The sequence below is a fragment of the Otolemur garnettii genome, unplaced genomic scaffold (genome assembly GCF_000181295.1).
Source record: "Otolemur garnettii isolate 467f Iridium unplaced genomic scaffold, OtoGar3 scaffold00053, whole genome shotgun sequence".
Lineage (NCBI taxonomy): Eukaryota > Metazoa > Chordata > Mammalia > Primates > Galagidae > Otolemur > Otolemur garnettii.
The window spans coordinates 8,512,996-8,530,428 of NW_003852448.1; the positions used below are offsets into that span (position 1 = coordinate 8,512,996).

Below are 17,433 nucleotides of genomic sequence, written 5' to 3' on the forward strand. Positions count from 1 at the left end.
AGGCGCGGAGCCAACACCTGGCTGTTTGTTGTTGTTGTTGTTGTTGTTGTTGTTGTTTGGCAGGCCCAGGCTGAGTTTGAATCTGCCAGCAGTGGTGTATATGGCTGGTGCCATAGCTGCTGACTTATAGGCACCAAGCCAGTCAGTCAGCTTTTATGGACAATCTCTGTGCAATTGCCCATAACCTATTCCTGTAATATACTTTTTCATATGGTGAATTTTCTTTTTAGTTTCATTTTATTCTTTTCCTTTTCTTTTACTTTTTTTCACTATTTTAAATTGTTAGCATTATTTTTTAAAATGTTTTATGCTGTAAATTTCATCTTTACATCACTTCCAATACCAGAGGTATAAATTTTATAGAGATTTTGAGAGAATTCTAATCCTTTTATGCATTTTTTGCAAATTTGAGTTGACAAAAGTGCGTTATCACAACGTTGACTTTGTGTGTATTATGTGTGTATGTAAAAATGTTGAAACTTCTTCATATAAATAAAAATACATCCTTTTTGTATGTCTGCTTATGAAAGGTAAAATTTTTCAAGATCTTAGCTCTTTGGGAGCTACCAACCATGGCAGCTTTTGATTGATCTCATTGAAGGACTTAGGTTGTCTGTCATGGCATTTCAGATGACTGCAGTTATAAAGCTGGGTGCTCACAATTACCAACCATAGTGATATGCATTTATACATTTCCCTTCTTTGCTTATTTCTTTATAAAGACAGGTTGCCTGCTCAGCATCAATACACCTGCTGTGACTGTCATTAGAACACCTGAGTGTTAATGCTTGCAAAATTATGTGTTGTTTTTGCCTGTGTAAAGTGGCCTATGAAATGTTATGTCAAGTTTTTATGTTTCCCAAATAAATCCTACTTTAAATGTGTAAATAAATACCCTTAAAGAACTTTGGAAGGGATTATTTATTTATTTTTAATTGTTTTAGGCTCATCGAGGGTACAAAGAATTAGGTTACACTGTTTGCATTTGTTAGGTAAAGTCTGTCTTATAATTGTGTCCCTCTCCCAAGAAGTGTGCTATACACTACAACCCCCAGCCCCCCTCTCCTCCCCTCTCCTCACTCCCTTATTTCCCTGCCCCCCCCACCTTAAATTTATTTGAGTTTTTCTCTTATGTGGGTATGTACTAGATTGTGTACTGGCTTCGTATTAGAATTGAGTACATTGGATTCTTGTTTCTCCATTCTTGTGATGTTTTACTAGGAAGAATGTGTTCCAACTCTATCCAGGTTAATGTAAAAGAGTTTTTAAAGAATTTTTAAATTATTTTTTCCAGAATTATATTTTTGGGATTTTGATCATTTGGGATTATGTCTTTTGAGATTATGATTGGCTCCCATCTGCCCCACACATAACTAAAACTGAATTTAGGACACACTGGAGAAGGGGGTATATTTTTCAGGCAGTGTGTTATGAAGCTGTCTGTATATGTGAGAATATACACAAAAGGATAGAGGATGCCACAAAAAATACAGTAGAACCTCCATACTTGACCTCCTCCCTACATTGATCACCTCCTTAAATTGACTTCTTTTTCATAGACCAGACATGGTCTGTGTGAGCTCCCAAGCTGCTGGTGAGCTCTTCTACCCTTATAAGCCCTAATTCCTCATGTGGACCATCTCCACATGTGGATCAGTTTGTTACAGTCTCTTGGTCAATTTACAGATGTTCTACTCTATCTGAATTAATGGATAGAAAAATCTATAGCTCTCCTAAACTTGGACAACAACTCCAGGCTCCCTGGACTTACACCAGCTACTCCCCAGGAGGATCTCAAGCCTTTGCCCTCAGATTGAGAGTCCAGTGAGAAGGGTAGGTGGAGTAGTTTATTTCTCCCTCTCCCATGTCTCTGGCAGTCAGTGGGCTCCCACGCTGCTGGTGAGCTCTTTCACTATAGGCGAAATGCCTATATGCCTCTGGCCAAAAAAGCCATTTGAGAGAGAGTAGTAAAAAGACTTTGTGCAGGCATACTTGTGATAAACTGAGGCAGAATCCCAAATGACCAAGTTGGTTGCAGGCCTAACATGACCAAGGCTTTGGCTGGAATAGCATTTCCAGAGATGTCCAGACTGCATTAAGGAATTAAGGTTGACTTTATAAGGCCAATAAAAAAGCCCTTTGGAAAACTGGCCAGATACCCATCAGTAACTTTTCCTGATCTGTGGTAACAAAGGTCACTTGCTGATGGGTCCAGGAATGGAAATGTGCTCAGGGACCTCAAGAGAAGAGGAATTTACCCAATGCATACAGGTATCTAATGGCACAGATGAAACCTGGGCTCGTGAAAGGCTTTAAGAAGTCCAGCCTGAAAATTCCTTATAAAAGATTCCAGCAAAAAAGCCTGACTTAAGGCCTACATGAGAATGGAGGTTTGCACACAAATTTCTGTATGCCCAAGAAGTTTCTTTATGCCTGTTTAAAGATCTGAAGTAACAGCCTCCAAATGACAAGGCCAGCAAGGGCAGGTATTCAATCTACCTTTTCCTCTCCAGCCTCAGGCTTCATCAGATAAGAACAAAGAAGTAATGGCTGACAACATATTCTCCATTAAGTTATGTTAAATTGGGTTATGTTGAAAGGGTTATGTTAAAAGTTGTATGTTGAGTGGATTATCAGATTACTAGGAGCTAATCACAACGTAGTCACATGATGTTTAAATGGATCAATGAGGTCATTGCTATATAGTACACATGTACAAAATTCCCTATGTAAACCAACCGTAAATAAAGAAGCTCGCCATTTTGCCTGAGCAAGCAGATGGTCACCTTTATTTAAAACACAATTTTAATAAGTGTGCTTATTCTCCGCGACATCGCTTTTCCATGAGACCCCTAATGGCAACATTTCACCCTTATAAACCCCAAAGTTCTTGCCACCAGGGAACTGGAGTTTCTCAATCTCAAAGCACCGGGCTGCCAACACCTCCTCCCCCACCCCCACCCCTGGGCCATTTGCCATCACTACAGACCTAAGCTGAGGTGGCTGGTGCCATATTGCTCTCCACCCACCATGCACGTTTGTCCTCCCCAGGGGTCTTCATCCCCTCAGTTTTTGTCTCATTCCCACACAAACATTTACTAACTCTGGTCCAGAATGCAGGAGCTACAAGAGGCCAGTGGGTTTCAGGGGATCTGCATAACACCAGACCTGGACATGTTTGGTGAGCTGCCTTCTGGAAAGAGAGAAAGAGATGTCCAGAGTACTAGCTTTCTCCCATTAACATGCTTTTGTTCCTTTTCCTGTGTCCAGCCCATGGCTGCTGAGAGATGGTTGAGCCAGGGCTCCTAGTAATTGCTTCTCCTCTCTATTGGTGCCCCCACTACACTAACACTTCAACAGAAAGTAAGGCTCGGTTGTGTCCAGACTTTTTTTCTCTCATTCCCCTTCCCCACCTGTGTTCACTAAGGGAGACAACTGAGCCACCACACAAAGGCTTCCATAGAAACTGAGGCTCAGACTTTTCTTCTGGTGGTCCTACAGTAAGCTGAGGAGTGCTCGGGCTGTGATCTCCATCCCCACTGGCCCTCCCTAATGCTTCTTTCCTAGAAACTCCATCAGAGCAGGGAACACCCCAAGACAGAGGGAAATCGAAACTACTTGGTCACCCCATGGGCATGGGCAACTTGGAACCAGTGCAGTTTTCCCTGGTATGGCCAAGAATTGATCTTTGGAGACCCAGGGACAGGCCTGCAAGCCAGATCCCATACTTCCAGGTCTCAATTGCATTGCTTGGGGTTAAGGTGGGGAGATACATGAATTGTTCTTGGGAGAAAATGGGGCCCACATGGGCAGATCTGGGGGAAAATGCAGTATGGGTCCTACCCACAGTGTGCTTGTGGGGCACACCTGCCTCCACAGGAGGTCCACACTCTCAACTCAGGCTAGGATCCTGGGCAGAGAACCTCCCAGCCTGCATCACAGTTATGGGGGAGTTCAGCTAGCTTAAGTTCCTTCCTGCTGGCAGACAGGGGAAAACCTTTGAGCAGAGAAGAATAGAAAGGAGTATTCAACTGTCAGAAAGTGAATGTCAGATGGCCCTGCCTCCACAAGCAGAATTTGTGGCTAGATGAGGCATTCCAGCTCATTTTTCGTGGCTTTGTCTACCAAAATGGGAGGAGATCTCTGACCCCTGCTAAAACAGATACCTGCCAGCTTTGGTACAGACTGAGGGCCAGCTCACCCAGCAGCATTTCCCCCACCTACTTCTGCTGTGGCAAAGAATAAGGACTCACCTGATGTTCCAGAGCCCCACACACCTCCTGGGGAAATCAAATGTTTCTCCCGAGGGACTACAGCAGGTCGCAAGACCCAAAACCAACATTGCAGCATGTTCCTTCAGTAAACACTACCTACTGACAGGAAGGTGAATCTGAATGCCCTTTACAGCATTTACTGACTCAATTATACAAAGTATAGTTGAGTCTCACACACAAGCACCACTCATTGTCTCAGAGATTAAACTGGGCATGCCATTATGAAAACAAAACAAAACCCCAAAATAAGAAGCAAAAGCTGCTTCAGATAAAAAGGATTCAGTGAAAGATCTCTGGATACATGAAAAATCAAACTGAAAGGACACTCCCCCCAAAAACAGTAACTGCATACTAGTGAAAATTAGTAAGAATGATAATGGTAAAGTGATAAAAAAAAAAATTCAAATAAAAATTGTAAGGAAGCTCAATAAAATACAGGAAAAAATAGAAACCCAACACAAGGAAACCACAAAAACAATGAAGTAAACAAATGGAAAATTCACTAAAGAAATAAAATTTTTTTAAAAAATGAAGCAGTGGCTCGGCGCCTATAGCTCAACCGGCTAAGGCGCCAGCCACGTACACCTAAGGTGGCGGGTTCGAATCCCCAGCCCGGACCCGCCAAACAACAATGACGGCTGCAACCAAAAAATAGCCGGGCGTTGTGGCGGGCGCCTGTGGTCCCAGCTACTTGGGAGGCGGAGGCAAGAGACTCGCTTGAGCCCAGGAGTTGGAGGTTGCTGTGAGCTGTAATGCCACGGCACTCTACCCAGGGGGAAAGCTTGAGGCTCTGTCTCAAAAAAAAAAAAAAAAAAAAAAAATGAAGCAGTGTAGCAAAGTATCACAAGAATGGAAGAAAAAGTATCCAATGTACACACCCCTATTATGAAACTAATTTATATTTTTATATGAAAGCTATAACCTAATAACAGCTTAAGAATACGGGGAGGGGGGAGAGAGAAGGGAGGGGGGAATGGTGGAGGGAGGGGGATTGGAGGGATCACTTCTGAGGTTTATCTTACAAGGGTACAAGTGAATCTAAGAGTAGAATGTGAACATTTTAAAACAATAACTAAGAAAATGACATGAAGGCTGTGTTAACCAGTTTGATGGAAGTGTTTCAGATCTGTACCCCAGAAGTGCATTAATGTACATAGTTACCATTCAATAAAAAAAAAATAAAAAATGAAGCAGTGCTTCTGGAAATGAAAAATACATTCAAGGAAATATAAAACACAGTGGAAAATCTTAAGAATAGTTGTACCAGGCAGAATAAAGAATCTCAGAGCTAGAAGACAACACCTTTGAATTAAACAAGTCAGTCAAAGAGAAAGAACAGAGAAGAAAAGGTATGAACAAAACCTATAAGAAATAGGAAATTATATAAAGAGGCCTAAGATAAGAATCACAAACATCCCTAAAGGTGAAGAGGAAATTACACAAAACCTGAAAAACTTATTTGAGGGAATACTTAAGGAAAATTCCCAGGTCTTTTTAGAAATCTGGACATCTGGGTACTGAAAGCACATGGACTCCTAGGAATTTATTGCTAAGAGGCAATTACCAAGACGTACAGGCATCAGATTGGCAAGTCATCAACTCTAAGGAAGAACTATTATTAACTGTAAGGCAAAAGTATCAGGTAACTTACAAAGGAAAACACATCAGACTAACTGCAGACTTCTCAACTGAGATTTTATAAGCCAGAAGGGACTGGGGCCCCATTCAGTCTTCTCAAACAGAATAATGGCACTAGAATTTCACATGCTCCAACACTAAGTTTTTCTATGAGGGAGAAATAAAGACTTTTTCAGACAAAAAAAAAAAAAAAACCCTGAGATAATCTGTGAAAACCAGACCTGTCCTAATTTATATTTCTACCAATGGTATGTAAGTGTTCCCTTTCTCCACATCCGACCCAGTATTTTAAATTTTTGTCTCTTTGACAATAGCCATTTTAATTGGGGTGAGATGATATCTCACTGAGGCATTGATTTGCATTTCCTTGATGATTAGTGATGTTAAGCACTTCTTCAAATACCTGTTGCCCATTTGTATATCTTCTTTTGAGAAATGTCTATTCTGCTTGTTTGCCCATTTTTAAATGAGATTATTTGAAAACTTTTTTCTGTTGTGTTGTGTGACTTCCTTGTATACTCTGGATATTAATCCCTTGTCAGATGAATATTTTGCCAATGTTTTCTCACATTTTTCATGTTATCTCTTCACTCTGTTAGTTGTTTCATTTGCTGTACAAAAGCTGTTAAATTTGGTATAATCCCATTTTCTATTTCTGCCTGTATTTTGGGGGTCTTTTTCATAAAATCTTTCCCCAGATCAATGTCATTAAGTGTTTCCCTGTATTTTTTTCTACTAGTTTCATAGTTTGAGGTTTTAAATTTTTTACTTTCATCCACTTTGAGTTGATTTGTATATATGAGGAGATGTAAGGGTGAAATGAGACAGTCAGGGAGATAAAAGGTGGACCCCACTTTGATGCAATAATTGATAAAATTTATTACACCTGCAGGTGAGCTGGATACCAGGAAGGCATGCAGCCCCAAGTGGCAGATGAAAAGCCCTTTTATACCATTATTCTGCATAGTCATGCATACTCAGCAAGCTAGCGCAATACAGAAGCCAATCACAGCAGTTAAGGCAGGAGGTCACAAGGTGGGGGTACATACTGGCTCATAATCACAAGATATATCACAAGTAGATTACTTCATGATCATAAGATGGGGTACATCATAAAGGGTTACACAATTCAGGGTGGGGGTACATTAGCTCAAAAATCATGAAATGAGGGGTACAAACAAGTATTGGGTAAGCTTTCCAAGAACAGCTTGGGCCTGAAAACAACTTGGGCCCTTTTCACACAGGGAATCCACCCCTCCCTTCCTTTCCGTATCTTCAAGCTTCTTCCTAGAATTTAACTTCCCCTCCCTTGTGGGGGCTGAGGCTAAAAGGCTTAGGAGAAATTCCTTTTTCAAATGTAAGGGGTTTGTTGCATTTCTTATTAGTCTTTGGGATTAGGGGCTGGGGGCTCAGTTATTACAAGGGTATAGTATTATCTTTCTGGCAGCTTCAGAAAGAACACCTTATTCAAAATCATTTATTGAATAAGGTGTTCTCTCCCCAAAGTATATGTTCTTGGTGTCTTTGTTGAAAACCAGTTGGCTATAAATACACAGATTTATTTCTGATTTCTCTAAACTGTTCTCTTGGTATATATATATCTGTTTTCATGCCAGTACCATGCTGTTTTGGTTACTATAGCTTTGTAGTATATTTTTTTAGTCTGGTAGTGTGATGTTTCTAGCTTTGTTGTTGTCTCTTATTTGTTTTGCTTATGATTGCTTTCGTTATTTGGATTCATTTGTGATTTCAAGCAAATTTTGAGACTTTTTCTATATCTGCAAAGAATGTCATTGATATTTTGATAGGGGCTGCATTGAATCTGTAGATTGTTTTTGGAAGTATGGATCACAATATTAATTCTCTCAATTCATGAATATGTAATGTCTTTCACTTTTCTGTGTGTGTATCCTCTTAAATTTTTTTCATCAGTGTTTTATAGTTTTCCTTGCAGAGATAATTTACCTCCTTGGTTAAAGTTTTTCCTAGGTCTCTATATTTTTTGGTAGCTATTGTAAATGAGATTTCTTTCTTGCTTTTTCCTACTTCTTCATTATTGGTGTATAAAAATAAAATGAATTTTTTAATTTCAAAATATTAAAGAGGTACAAATGTTTTTGTTACATGGATAGTTCTTATGATACTTAAGTTGGGGATATTAGTGGCCAAATAGTGTTCATTGTACCTGACAGGTAAGTTTTTACCCCTTCCTTTTTCTCCTCTCCCTCCCTTGATTTCCAATAACTTTGACTTTTCTCTATGCTCATAAATTAGTTCCAAATTATAATATTAGAGATAAAACGTGGTGTTTGATTTTACATTCCTGGGATATTGCACTTAGGATAATGATCTCCAGTTACATCCAAATTGCTGCAAAAAAACATTATTTTATTTCATTCATTTATATGGCTGAGTAGTACACCATGGCATATATAGAGGATGCCAAAAAATATATACACGTTTTAAGAAAAATAACTGTATCCAATTTGTAATACTCAAGTCATGTTTGACTTCTACAATTATAAGAGGTGCTCAACGTGACTTGCATTCACCTTCTGTTATCAGTATATATTGAGTATTACAACAACTGAGAAATAGGTGTCACCAATGTAGACATATTTAATTCAATTATTCCCTTTATAAATTTGATGTCTCCTTATGCGGTACCTATAAATATAAAATCTTTGTATTTGTCTTCATGAAGAGGTCTTTATAGCTATACCCTGACCAGATTATTTAAAAATTCAGCTTGTCTTCTCTAACCTTTCTTCTGTATCATACTCTATTATTTTCTTTCTTACATAAGTTAACCTCTACTGTTTTACAATTTATAATTTTATTCTTTTTCCTTTATTTTGTCTTCTCACCAAACACTGAAAGATCCAGAAGAGCAAGGTTCTTATCTACTGTTGTTTGCTAATGCTTCCGGTAGCCTAGAATACCACCTGACACATAGTGGGCTCTCAATATTGAATTAAAAATCTAGTTAGCTTTGAAAGTTTGTATTTATTTGTTTAGATTTGGTCACTGCCTAACCTTCTGTTTCAACTTTTCTCTATATTCATGTAGTAGTTTTGGTTTTATTGCTTCTTTGTTTTGTTTTGTTGAGACTCTCTAAAAATCTTTATTTTTTCACTGGAGTATTTGGTGCATTTATAGTAAGTATAATTTCTGATCTATTTGATGCACATATAAAATTCCACATTTCTTTTTGTCTTCTTTCTGGTGTTAGTTTGGATTATTTGTATGTTTTTTTTTTCATGTGATTTTGTGTGTGTGAACTAGTTTAGAGATTATACTCACTCTTCCTAATTATTTAGTGGTTGCCCAGTGAATGGAACACATATTCTTAACTTATCAAAGTTTAATGGTGATCTATGTTTTCATCCTCTTTCAAATAACAAATTAATTTAGAACCTTATAATTCCATTCTCATGATCCCCCCAATTATATGTTGTTGCCGTTGTGTATTTTAATTCTTTTTTTCCTTTTTTTTTTAAATTAAATCATAGCTGTGTACATTAATGCAATCGTGGGGTACAATGTGCTGGTTTTATATACAATTTGAAATATTCTCATCAAACAGGTTAACATAGCCTTCAAGGCATTTTCTTAGTTACTGTGTTAAGTATTCTACATTTAGTAAATTTCACATGTACCCTTGTAAGATGCACCATAGGTGTAGACCCACCAGTTACCCTCCCCTCCCTATCCCCTTTCTCTTTTTCCTTTTTTAACCCTAGAAGGTATTACTGTTATTTTTCATAGCTTATATTTGCCTAGACTTAGTCTTCTTTATCACTAGGGTTTACTATCTTGGATTACTTTTCTATTGCCTCAAGTATGCTCTTTAGGAATGAGGTTTTACTACTGGCAAGCAATGACTCTCAGTCATTGTTGGCTGAAATGTGTTTATCTTGCCCTTATTTTTTGACAGCTATATTCCCTGAATCTGTACTTATTTTAGGGTTGACTGTTATTTTCTCTAACCACATTGAAAATATGCTTCCACTGCTTTCTAACTTTGTTACTATTAAGAAATCAAAACAAATCTAACTTTGTTACTATTAAGCCTAACTGTAAACATCTCTCCTTCAAAAGTCATATGTTTCATGATGTTTTATTGTTTATCTATTTTATCTTAAGTTCTTAATTTTCTTCTTTGAGATTTGTTAGATTATTTTAAGGTTGTGGATTGGTGAATCTCATTGGTTGAGAAAAACTTCAACCATTGTCACCTTAAGATTTCCTCTACCCTTTTATCTCTTATTCTCTTTCAACAATCCATCTTTTACCCCTTAAACTCTGGATTATTAAAAATACGTATTTTGAAGCCTATCAAAAATTGGATAGAGTAATTCCCCAGTGGGAAAGTGAACCATAGAAAGACACACCTTCCCTTTCTCCTGTAACAGGGATTCACTTCCCATTTTTGGTTGATCCTGCCTTGAGGCTGCCTATTTGCCTCCTCCTTCCCAGAATTTATTTGCTTTCCTTTCATTTTTCTGTTGAACATCTATGTTCCCTCTTGGATGATACAGTCAATGTGTAATTGTCCGTTCACTGTTTTGATTTCTCTAAGTGGATGAGGAATGCTTTTAGTCGGCCATATTGGCAAAAACACCTCAGCAATTTCTATAATTACTAAAGAGCTGTGCAATTCTAAATAACATCTCCATTGTGGAGTATAATGGAAAATTGTGATCCCTCTTATAATGGAAGAATAATGGGTGTAATGAAGGACCAGGTCCCCCATTACAATATCTCACAGTTCCATTTTAGTGTGAGATACCAGTGGTTGGACTATTTCAGTGGTTCCAGAACCAACTCACAGGGTGACTTTGAGCCCATCCTAATCATTCAAATCAATGTCCTTTACCCTCTCTTGCTTCTAGTAGATGGCTCAGAGGATACACCCTGGAAATTATAGCTCTCACTCTCCCACTTTACTGGGAACAAGGAGAGGAGATAGTTGCCTCCACTACACAGGCCTGAGTCACCAGGAGCAAACATCACCTGGGAGGCTTGTGGTGCTCAGCAGGGGTCCAGGGCCCATGGGTCTTTCAGAATAGCAGGCATCTCTCTGGTTCTAAACTGGAAATTCCTTCTGTCATGTCATGGTGTGGCTCATGTTTCTTCTCTCACTGCAGAGTTTTTCTGAGGTTTGATGTGGTAGCCACTTGGCACAAGTAACTATTTAACTTCAAATAAATTAAAATGAAATAATTTTTAAAATTCAGTGGTACAATCCCACTTGTCACATGTCAAGTGCTCAATAGCCACTGTGGCTGCTGGTCTCCATATTAGGCAGCATCAAGGAATCCCAGCCCTCCAGGAAGGTCTGTTTGTGCTAATGAATGACAAGGAGCGCAGGTCCCTGCACAAACCAGTTTAGACAGTTCCTCCCCTCACTTCCTCTCTGCTCCTCTTTCTCAGTATCCTACTGCATTGCCAGCAAAATTAGAGAAGGGTGCAGGACCCAGGTCTTTCAGGTAGGAGGAAAAGGTACGTGTTGGGGGGGGGAGTGATTTAGGCGGAAGGGGCCTCTCCCCTGGGTGTGTACCCTAAACTTCCTGGAAAACTTACTCTGAGAATAGATTTCTTGCTATTTTCTGTTTCCTGTTGCTGTTGATTTTGTGCTGAAATCTGTTTTGAAGACTGAAGCCTACAGATTAATGTCTCTTCCAGGGCTGCTGCCTAGAGGATACTTGTTTTACAAGTAAATGAGTCCTTTCATTGATTACAAAATGTATAAGTATACTTTCATTATTTCAGGAATAAATTTGGGTGAAGAAACACAATTAGCACTGGGAAGCTGGTAAAGAGAATATTGGGCTATGTAGGTGTCTCAGCTCAGCCAGCAGCCCCCCCAAAGCCCACACATAGATCAGGACTGGAGGGTTTGTGGTCGGAGGTTTTATCACTAAGGAAAATGTCTCCTAAAGAACAATACTTTCCTGGGTTACTGGAATTTGAATTCCCCTGAGGAGGCAGGAGGGAAGAGATGCTACCCGTGTGACTCCATAGTTCCATGGAATCTGGGGACTGTTGTCGGGGCCCAGGACTGGCCAGGTCTCGGGCCCAGCTTAGGTAGGTTCTGGGCACAGACCACTAAGCTACCTTGCTCAGGAACAATTTCTCGTAGGTGCTTGAGGGCTATCTACTTTAGCTGGAGAGAGAGAGACAGAGTATCTTAGAGAGAGTAAAGGTCTTCTTAGAACAGATAGCTCTTAGTCTTTAGCAGAGCTTGGTAATCTTCAGCAGAGATGCCGTGCTGGCGTTCTGCAGGCAGGAGAGGAGACAGAGTCAAGAGTAAGTGGATCCGTGATAAAATGCGCATGCCTCTTGACTGCCTTCTCCTCCAGCCTAAGATAAGGCTGAGCTCATGCGTCTCAACACCACAGGTGTAGAGACTGCCAATTCACCAATGCTCTCATCTCGCGAGCTCACTCATGCTTGTTAGAACCAAATCTCTTTCCATGCCCTTTTCACCAAGGTGTTCCATTACAGGTATTTCCTATAACTCTCACTCCTCCTAGCCATAGGCTACACGGGCTGCTACAGACTGTTTGGATGCTTGTTCTTTAGGCAGAGAGAGCGGAACTCGGCACTCCAAGGTCAGCACCTAAAGAAGCACAGTCTCCTGGTTTTGCATCTGAGTTAGCATCAGCAGAGCAGCATTAAAGAGCCCAGGTACTGGAAGCAGGACCCTAACAAACACCCAGAGCCCTCTGTTTTCTCATTGCTGCTATCCTATGTCCTTTCCTGACACTAATCACCAAAGCTGATATTTTTAATTTCTTTTTTTTATTAAATGATAGCTGTATACATTAATGCAAACATGGGGTACAGTGTAGTGTTTTCATATACATTTTGAAATACTTTCATCAACTTGTTTCACATAAATTTCATGTCATTTGCATAGTGATTGTGTCAAAATATTTATATTCTAGTTCTAGAAAAGTTCACTTGTACCCTTGTTAGAAATATAGGTCATCTTTCTGGTCACCCTCCCCCCACCCAGCCACCCTTCTCCCCTCCCCTTCCCCACCCCCTCGATATTTTTAATTTCTAAGATTTCCCTTTTCTTTTTATGAGAAGCTGTTTCCTACTCTCTAAAGAATAACACAATAACCCTTCTTTCTGAACAAGTGTCTGGCTTTTGACAATGTTTCATATCTGTGTTTGATGGCTTCCTATCTAGTGACTCTGTCTGTAACAACTGCCATTTTCTACCTATCTTCATCAAAGTCTGCTCCAATAAGAATTCCTCAAATGTCTTTCTCCATTGGAAAACATTTGTAGGTAACAGTGAAAGGGCTCAGCCTTGGACAGGTTCTGGATGAGTGCCTCTGAACTTGCCCATTGGAGAAGGTGAGTGGGATATAAAAATGTGAAGGGTGAGGAGGGTGCAGGCTACAGACTATGTATAAAAGGCATCAGTGCAACAAATCACTGGTTAGAAAGGTGGGGAAGAGCCAGAACCCGTGCTGCAGAGGAACTAGAAGTACTTATGGTTCTGTAAGAAAAATGACCAATCTGAAAATAAGACCAAAAATGGATAGTTAAAGACAATTTGAGGAAATGGGAGAAATCAAAATACCAAGTTTGGGGCAAAAAGAAGTGTTACCTACAGGCACTGGCCATTTTCCTAAATAATTATGTTTCTTGATCTATAGGAGTTAAAGCCACAGTGGCAGCCCCATACCATGGTGTGAGTTCCAGCTGTGGCCACCCAAGGCTGAATCACAGTGAGAGGGTGTCCAGGGCTTCCCTCTAGACCAGCTGCAGGGGGAAGAGCAGAGCAGAGCTGGGGATTCCTCCTACCATGTCAGCCATCTCCATCTGAGCAAGAGAAAACCTTTTACAAACTCCTTTCTCATTTTCTCTTCGTTCATCCTGCTCTTTTATTTCTTTTGACCTTTTACATTTTCTCCTGTGGAAGAAAGGAGAAATGGCCACAGAAGCTAAGTTATGAAAAGAGATTAAAATATCCTCTGCTCCATCCAGAGCTTGACAGCTTTTTCCCTCCTGCTTCCTACAAACTTAACACAACAGAACCACTGGTTGGGGCCTCCCTGGTTACATTTCTGCCCCTGTCCTTGGCCTGGTGACAATTCAGAAGGAGGATGAGGAAATAATTGATCCCTCATCCACATCCCCAATTTTGTGGCCACTGGTGATCTCTGTACAACCAACAAATCTAACAGGCTGACTCACCTGGTGTTATCAATCACAGGGCCTTTCCTTCCCTGCCTTAGCCATGGAAATGGACTGTGTCAGTTGAGTGTTTCTTGGTTTCCAAAACTATCCCACAATTTAGCAGCTTGAAACATCAACTATTTAGTTACTGGGTCAGCTGGGCAATTCTTGGGTCTGGACAAGCTTGGTTCGTCTCAGGCACTCACCCATACTTCTGTGGTCAGCTCATGGTCAGTGTGCACTGGATGGCCTTGGATGGCCTTGCAGACATGTCTAGGGTGAGCAGGCTCTTGGATAGGCCAGGGTGGTCAGGATCATCAGTAAGTGGGCTAGTCCAGGCTCCTTCCTCAGGCGGTGAAGGAAGAGCAGAAAGACAGCAAGCCACCATGCACAGTGCTTTTGAGCCTCTGCCTGAGTCATGCTTGCTACCGTCCTATTGTCCAGAACAAGTCATACGGCCAACCCACAGTCAAGGGTTGAAGAGACAAACAGTATCCTCATGGAAGGAACTGGAAATCCACAAGAGGCACGTGTGCAGGGATGGGAATAATTTGTAGCTACATCTGCAGTCTCCTCCAGGGATTGTCGTCCATACACCATCAACATGAGGAAACTGCTGCAGAGCTGGAGTGGGTCCCTGGCACCTTTCCATTTTACCTCCCATGCCTTTCCTACACCCCCTCCCATGACTGACAATCCTCAGGATGTCCTTAGAATGGACTCTCCCACTGTGATGCTATTTGTACAATAATGTAAAGACAAGTACATATTTTTCCTTTGATCAGAAAGACTAATCTTAGTCTTCTTCTCAGCCATATAACTTTTGGAAATATACTTCCCTTATCCCAAAATCCTGATTATCAAATGTGCATAACTGTGGCTTAATGATAATTGTGGTTTGTACAACTCAACAGCATGACTTCTTAATGGGCAGAGGAAATGCTCCAATTTCTATACAAGTTAAAAATATAAATCTCAGCTCAGTACCTGTAGCTCAAGCAGCTAAGGCACCAGCCACCTACACCACAGCTGGCAGGTTCAAATCCAGCCCAAGCCTGCCAAACAACAAAGATGACTACAATCAAATAGCTAGCTGGGCCTTGTGGTGGGCACCTGTAGTCCCTGCTACTTGGGAGGCTGAGGCAAGAGAATCACTTAAGCCCAGGAGTTCGAGGTTGCTGTGAGCTATGATGCCACAGCACTCTATCCAGGGTGACAGCTTGAGGCTCTGCCCCCCCCCAAAAAAAAAATCCACTGCAGATGCCCTAATGTCTTATGCTACTTCCTGCACCTTATTAGGAGCAGCTATTAGCAGACACTCAGAATAATCTTTTGAAACCATTTTCTTTCTTCTCATGTGGGCTAAATAGCTGGAAGAGATCAGAGTAAGAAGCTCAGGGGGTCCTGAAGATAGGAAGCAGAGGTCAGGGCTGGTTCTCAGACATTTGACTGTGAGCATCAGGTGCAGAGGGCTTTCTGCAGACTCCCTGGAGTGTGGACATAGCAGGGAGAAGCCCACAGCCTGCAACAGACAACGGCCCGGGCCTGAGGGCTCTGCCCTGGGAACAGTTGCAGGTAGAATCTGACAGTGCGGCTTTTGTTTCCTTCATGTTCCAGGGCCCGGAAGCCAACTGAGAATTATCTTAGTGGGTAAAACTGGAGCAGGAAAAAGTGCAACAGGGAACAGCATCCTCGGAGAGAAGGTGTTTGATTCTCGCATGGCACCAAAATCCATTACGAAGACCTGTAAGAAAGGGAGCAGGATGTGGGAGCAAACAGAACTTGTCATGGTTGACACACCTGGCATTTTCAACACCGAGGTGCCAGATGATGACACATGCAAGGAGATTGCTCACTGCATGGTTCTGACCTCCCCGGGGCCTCATGCTCTGCTCCTGGTAGTTCCACTGGGCCGTTACACTGAGGAAGAGCGTGAGGCCACAGAGAAGATCCTGAAGATGTTTGGGGACAGGGCTAGAAAATTCATGATTCTCTTATTCACCCGAAAAGATGACTTGGAGGGTACCAGTTTCTGTGATTACCTAAGGGACGATCCAGAGCACATTCAAGAGTTGATGGCCAAGTTTGGTGATCGCTACTGTGTGTTCAACAATAGAGCAACGGGTGCTGAGCAGGAGGCCCAGAGGAAGGAGTTGCTGACCCTGGTCGAACGCATCGTGAGGGAGAATGAGGGAGGATTCTACACTAATAAGGGGTACGAAAGGACTGAGCAGGAGATTCAGAAACAAACCCAGGTGCTGCAACAACATTACAGAGAAGAGCTGGAGAAGGAGAAAGCCCGTATCAGAGAGGAATATGAAGAAAAGATCAGAAACCTGGAAGATAAACTGGAGCAGGAGAAAAGAAGGGCACAAATGGAGAGGGAATTAGCAGAAAACGAAGCTCTCTATGTTGTAAAGCAGCAAGGTGCTAGAAGGGAGGTTGAAAGTCAGAGTCGGATAGTTGAAATAATCTTGAAGGTGTTGAGTATTGCTGCTTCCTTTGTTTTCTCATGGTTGTTTAGGGAAGATGAAATTTAATAAAAAATTGTATTTTCTGCATATTCTCTGCAAACCTTGCCCCATTCCACTCATTTATCAAGGTCAGGGTGCTCCCATTTCTATCTCTCAGGCTCTCAGGACTAAGGCGTGCAGTAAATTTCACTGCTGGAAATTGGTAGATGTTTGGTTGACTTAGCAGGAGAGGGACTAATTCTCCAGCTCTCAAACTCCAAAGTACTATGTGTTGGTGCTGACTACCTTCTGATTTCTAACTCAGACTCACAGAGAAAAGGAAGGCAGGAGACCAGAGAAGAAGACCTCATGCTGTAGCCTTTTTTCCTTGGCAAACGTTTCTCTTCTAGATTCTGTCTAGTTTGGCAGATTGTCTCTCCTTGTAGCTGCTACTCATATTTGCCTTCAGGACCCTATTATTATGAGGATCAATTCTTTGCTTTAGGTAAACCTAAGAATGGAAATGGTTGTAAGATTATTTCTAGATAAATGTCCATTTGTTTAATTACATTGTCACATAAGGACTCAAGTTGTTCCAAAGACTTGTCTGGAAAACAGACCTCTGCGAACTCAACTTAGTAGGGATCCCCAAATACCAGAAAGGGTGAAAGGGCAATTCAACAAATAACAGGACAATGTTTGGTGTATTCGGGTGTATCTGCAGAAACTCTTTGACCAACCTCAATTTAACCGATTTGATAAGTGACTAGTTCTTTCCTTTTCTTGATAGACAAACCTCTGGTTGTGACCCCACCTCCCTCACCTTGAGCACTGATTGCCTGGCAGCTCATCTGCACACTTCTGCC

At 41.1% G+C, this 17,433-nt stretch overlaps 1 protein-coding gene across 1 annotated transcript; it reads left to right on the top strand.

Moving 5' to 3' along the window:
- Positions 1-14,718: 14,718 nt before the first annotated feature.
- LOC105887191 (GTPase IMAP family member 4-like) lies at positions 14,719-16,757 on the top strand. The gene is made up of 2 exons (XM_023514419.1): positions 14,719-14,743; positions 15,732-16,757. The coding sequence occupies exons 1-2, from the start codon at positions 14,719-14,721 to the stop codon at positions 16,652-16,654; spliced, it is 948 nt and encodes a 315-aa protein (XP_023370187.1). The 3' UTR covers positions 16,655-16,757.
- The last annotated feature ends 676 nt before the right edge of the window (positions 16,758-17,433 follow it).

What these genes read in the sequence shown, in the direction of transcription:
- LOC105887191 (XM_023514419.1), top strand. Translation starts at nt 14,719, where the DNA reads ATGAGGAAACTGCTGCAGAGCTGGA. An exon ending in GAAACTGCTGCAGAGCTGGA is followed by an intron (nt 14,744 to 15,731) that starts GTGGGTCCCTGG and finishes TTCATGTTCCAG; the next exon opens with GGCCCGGAAGCCAACTGAGA.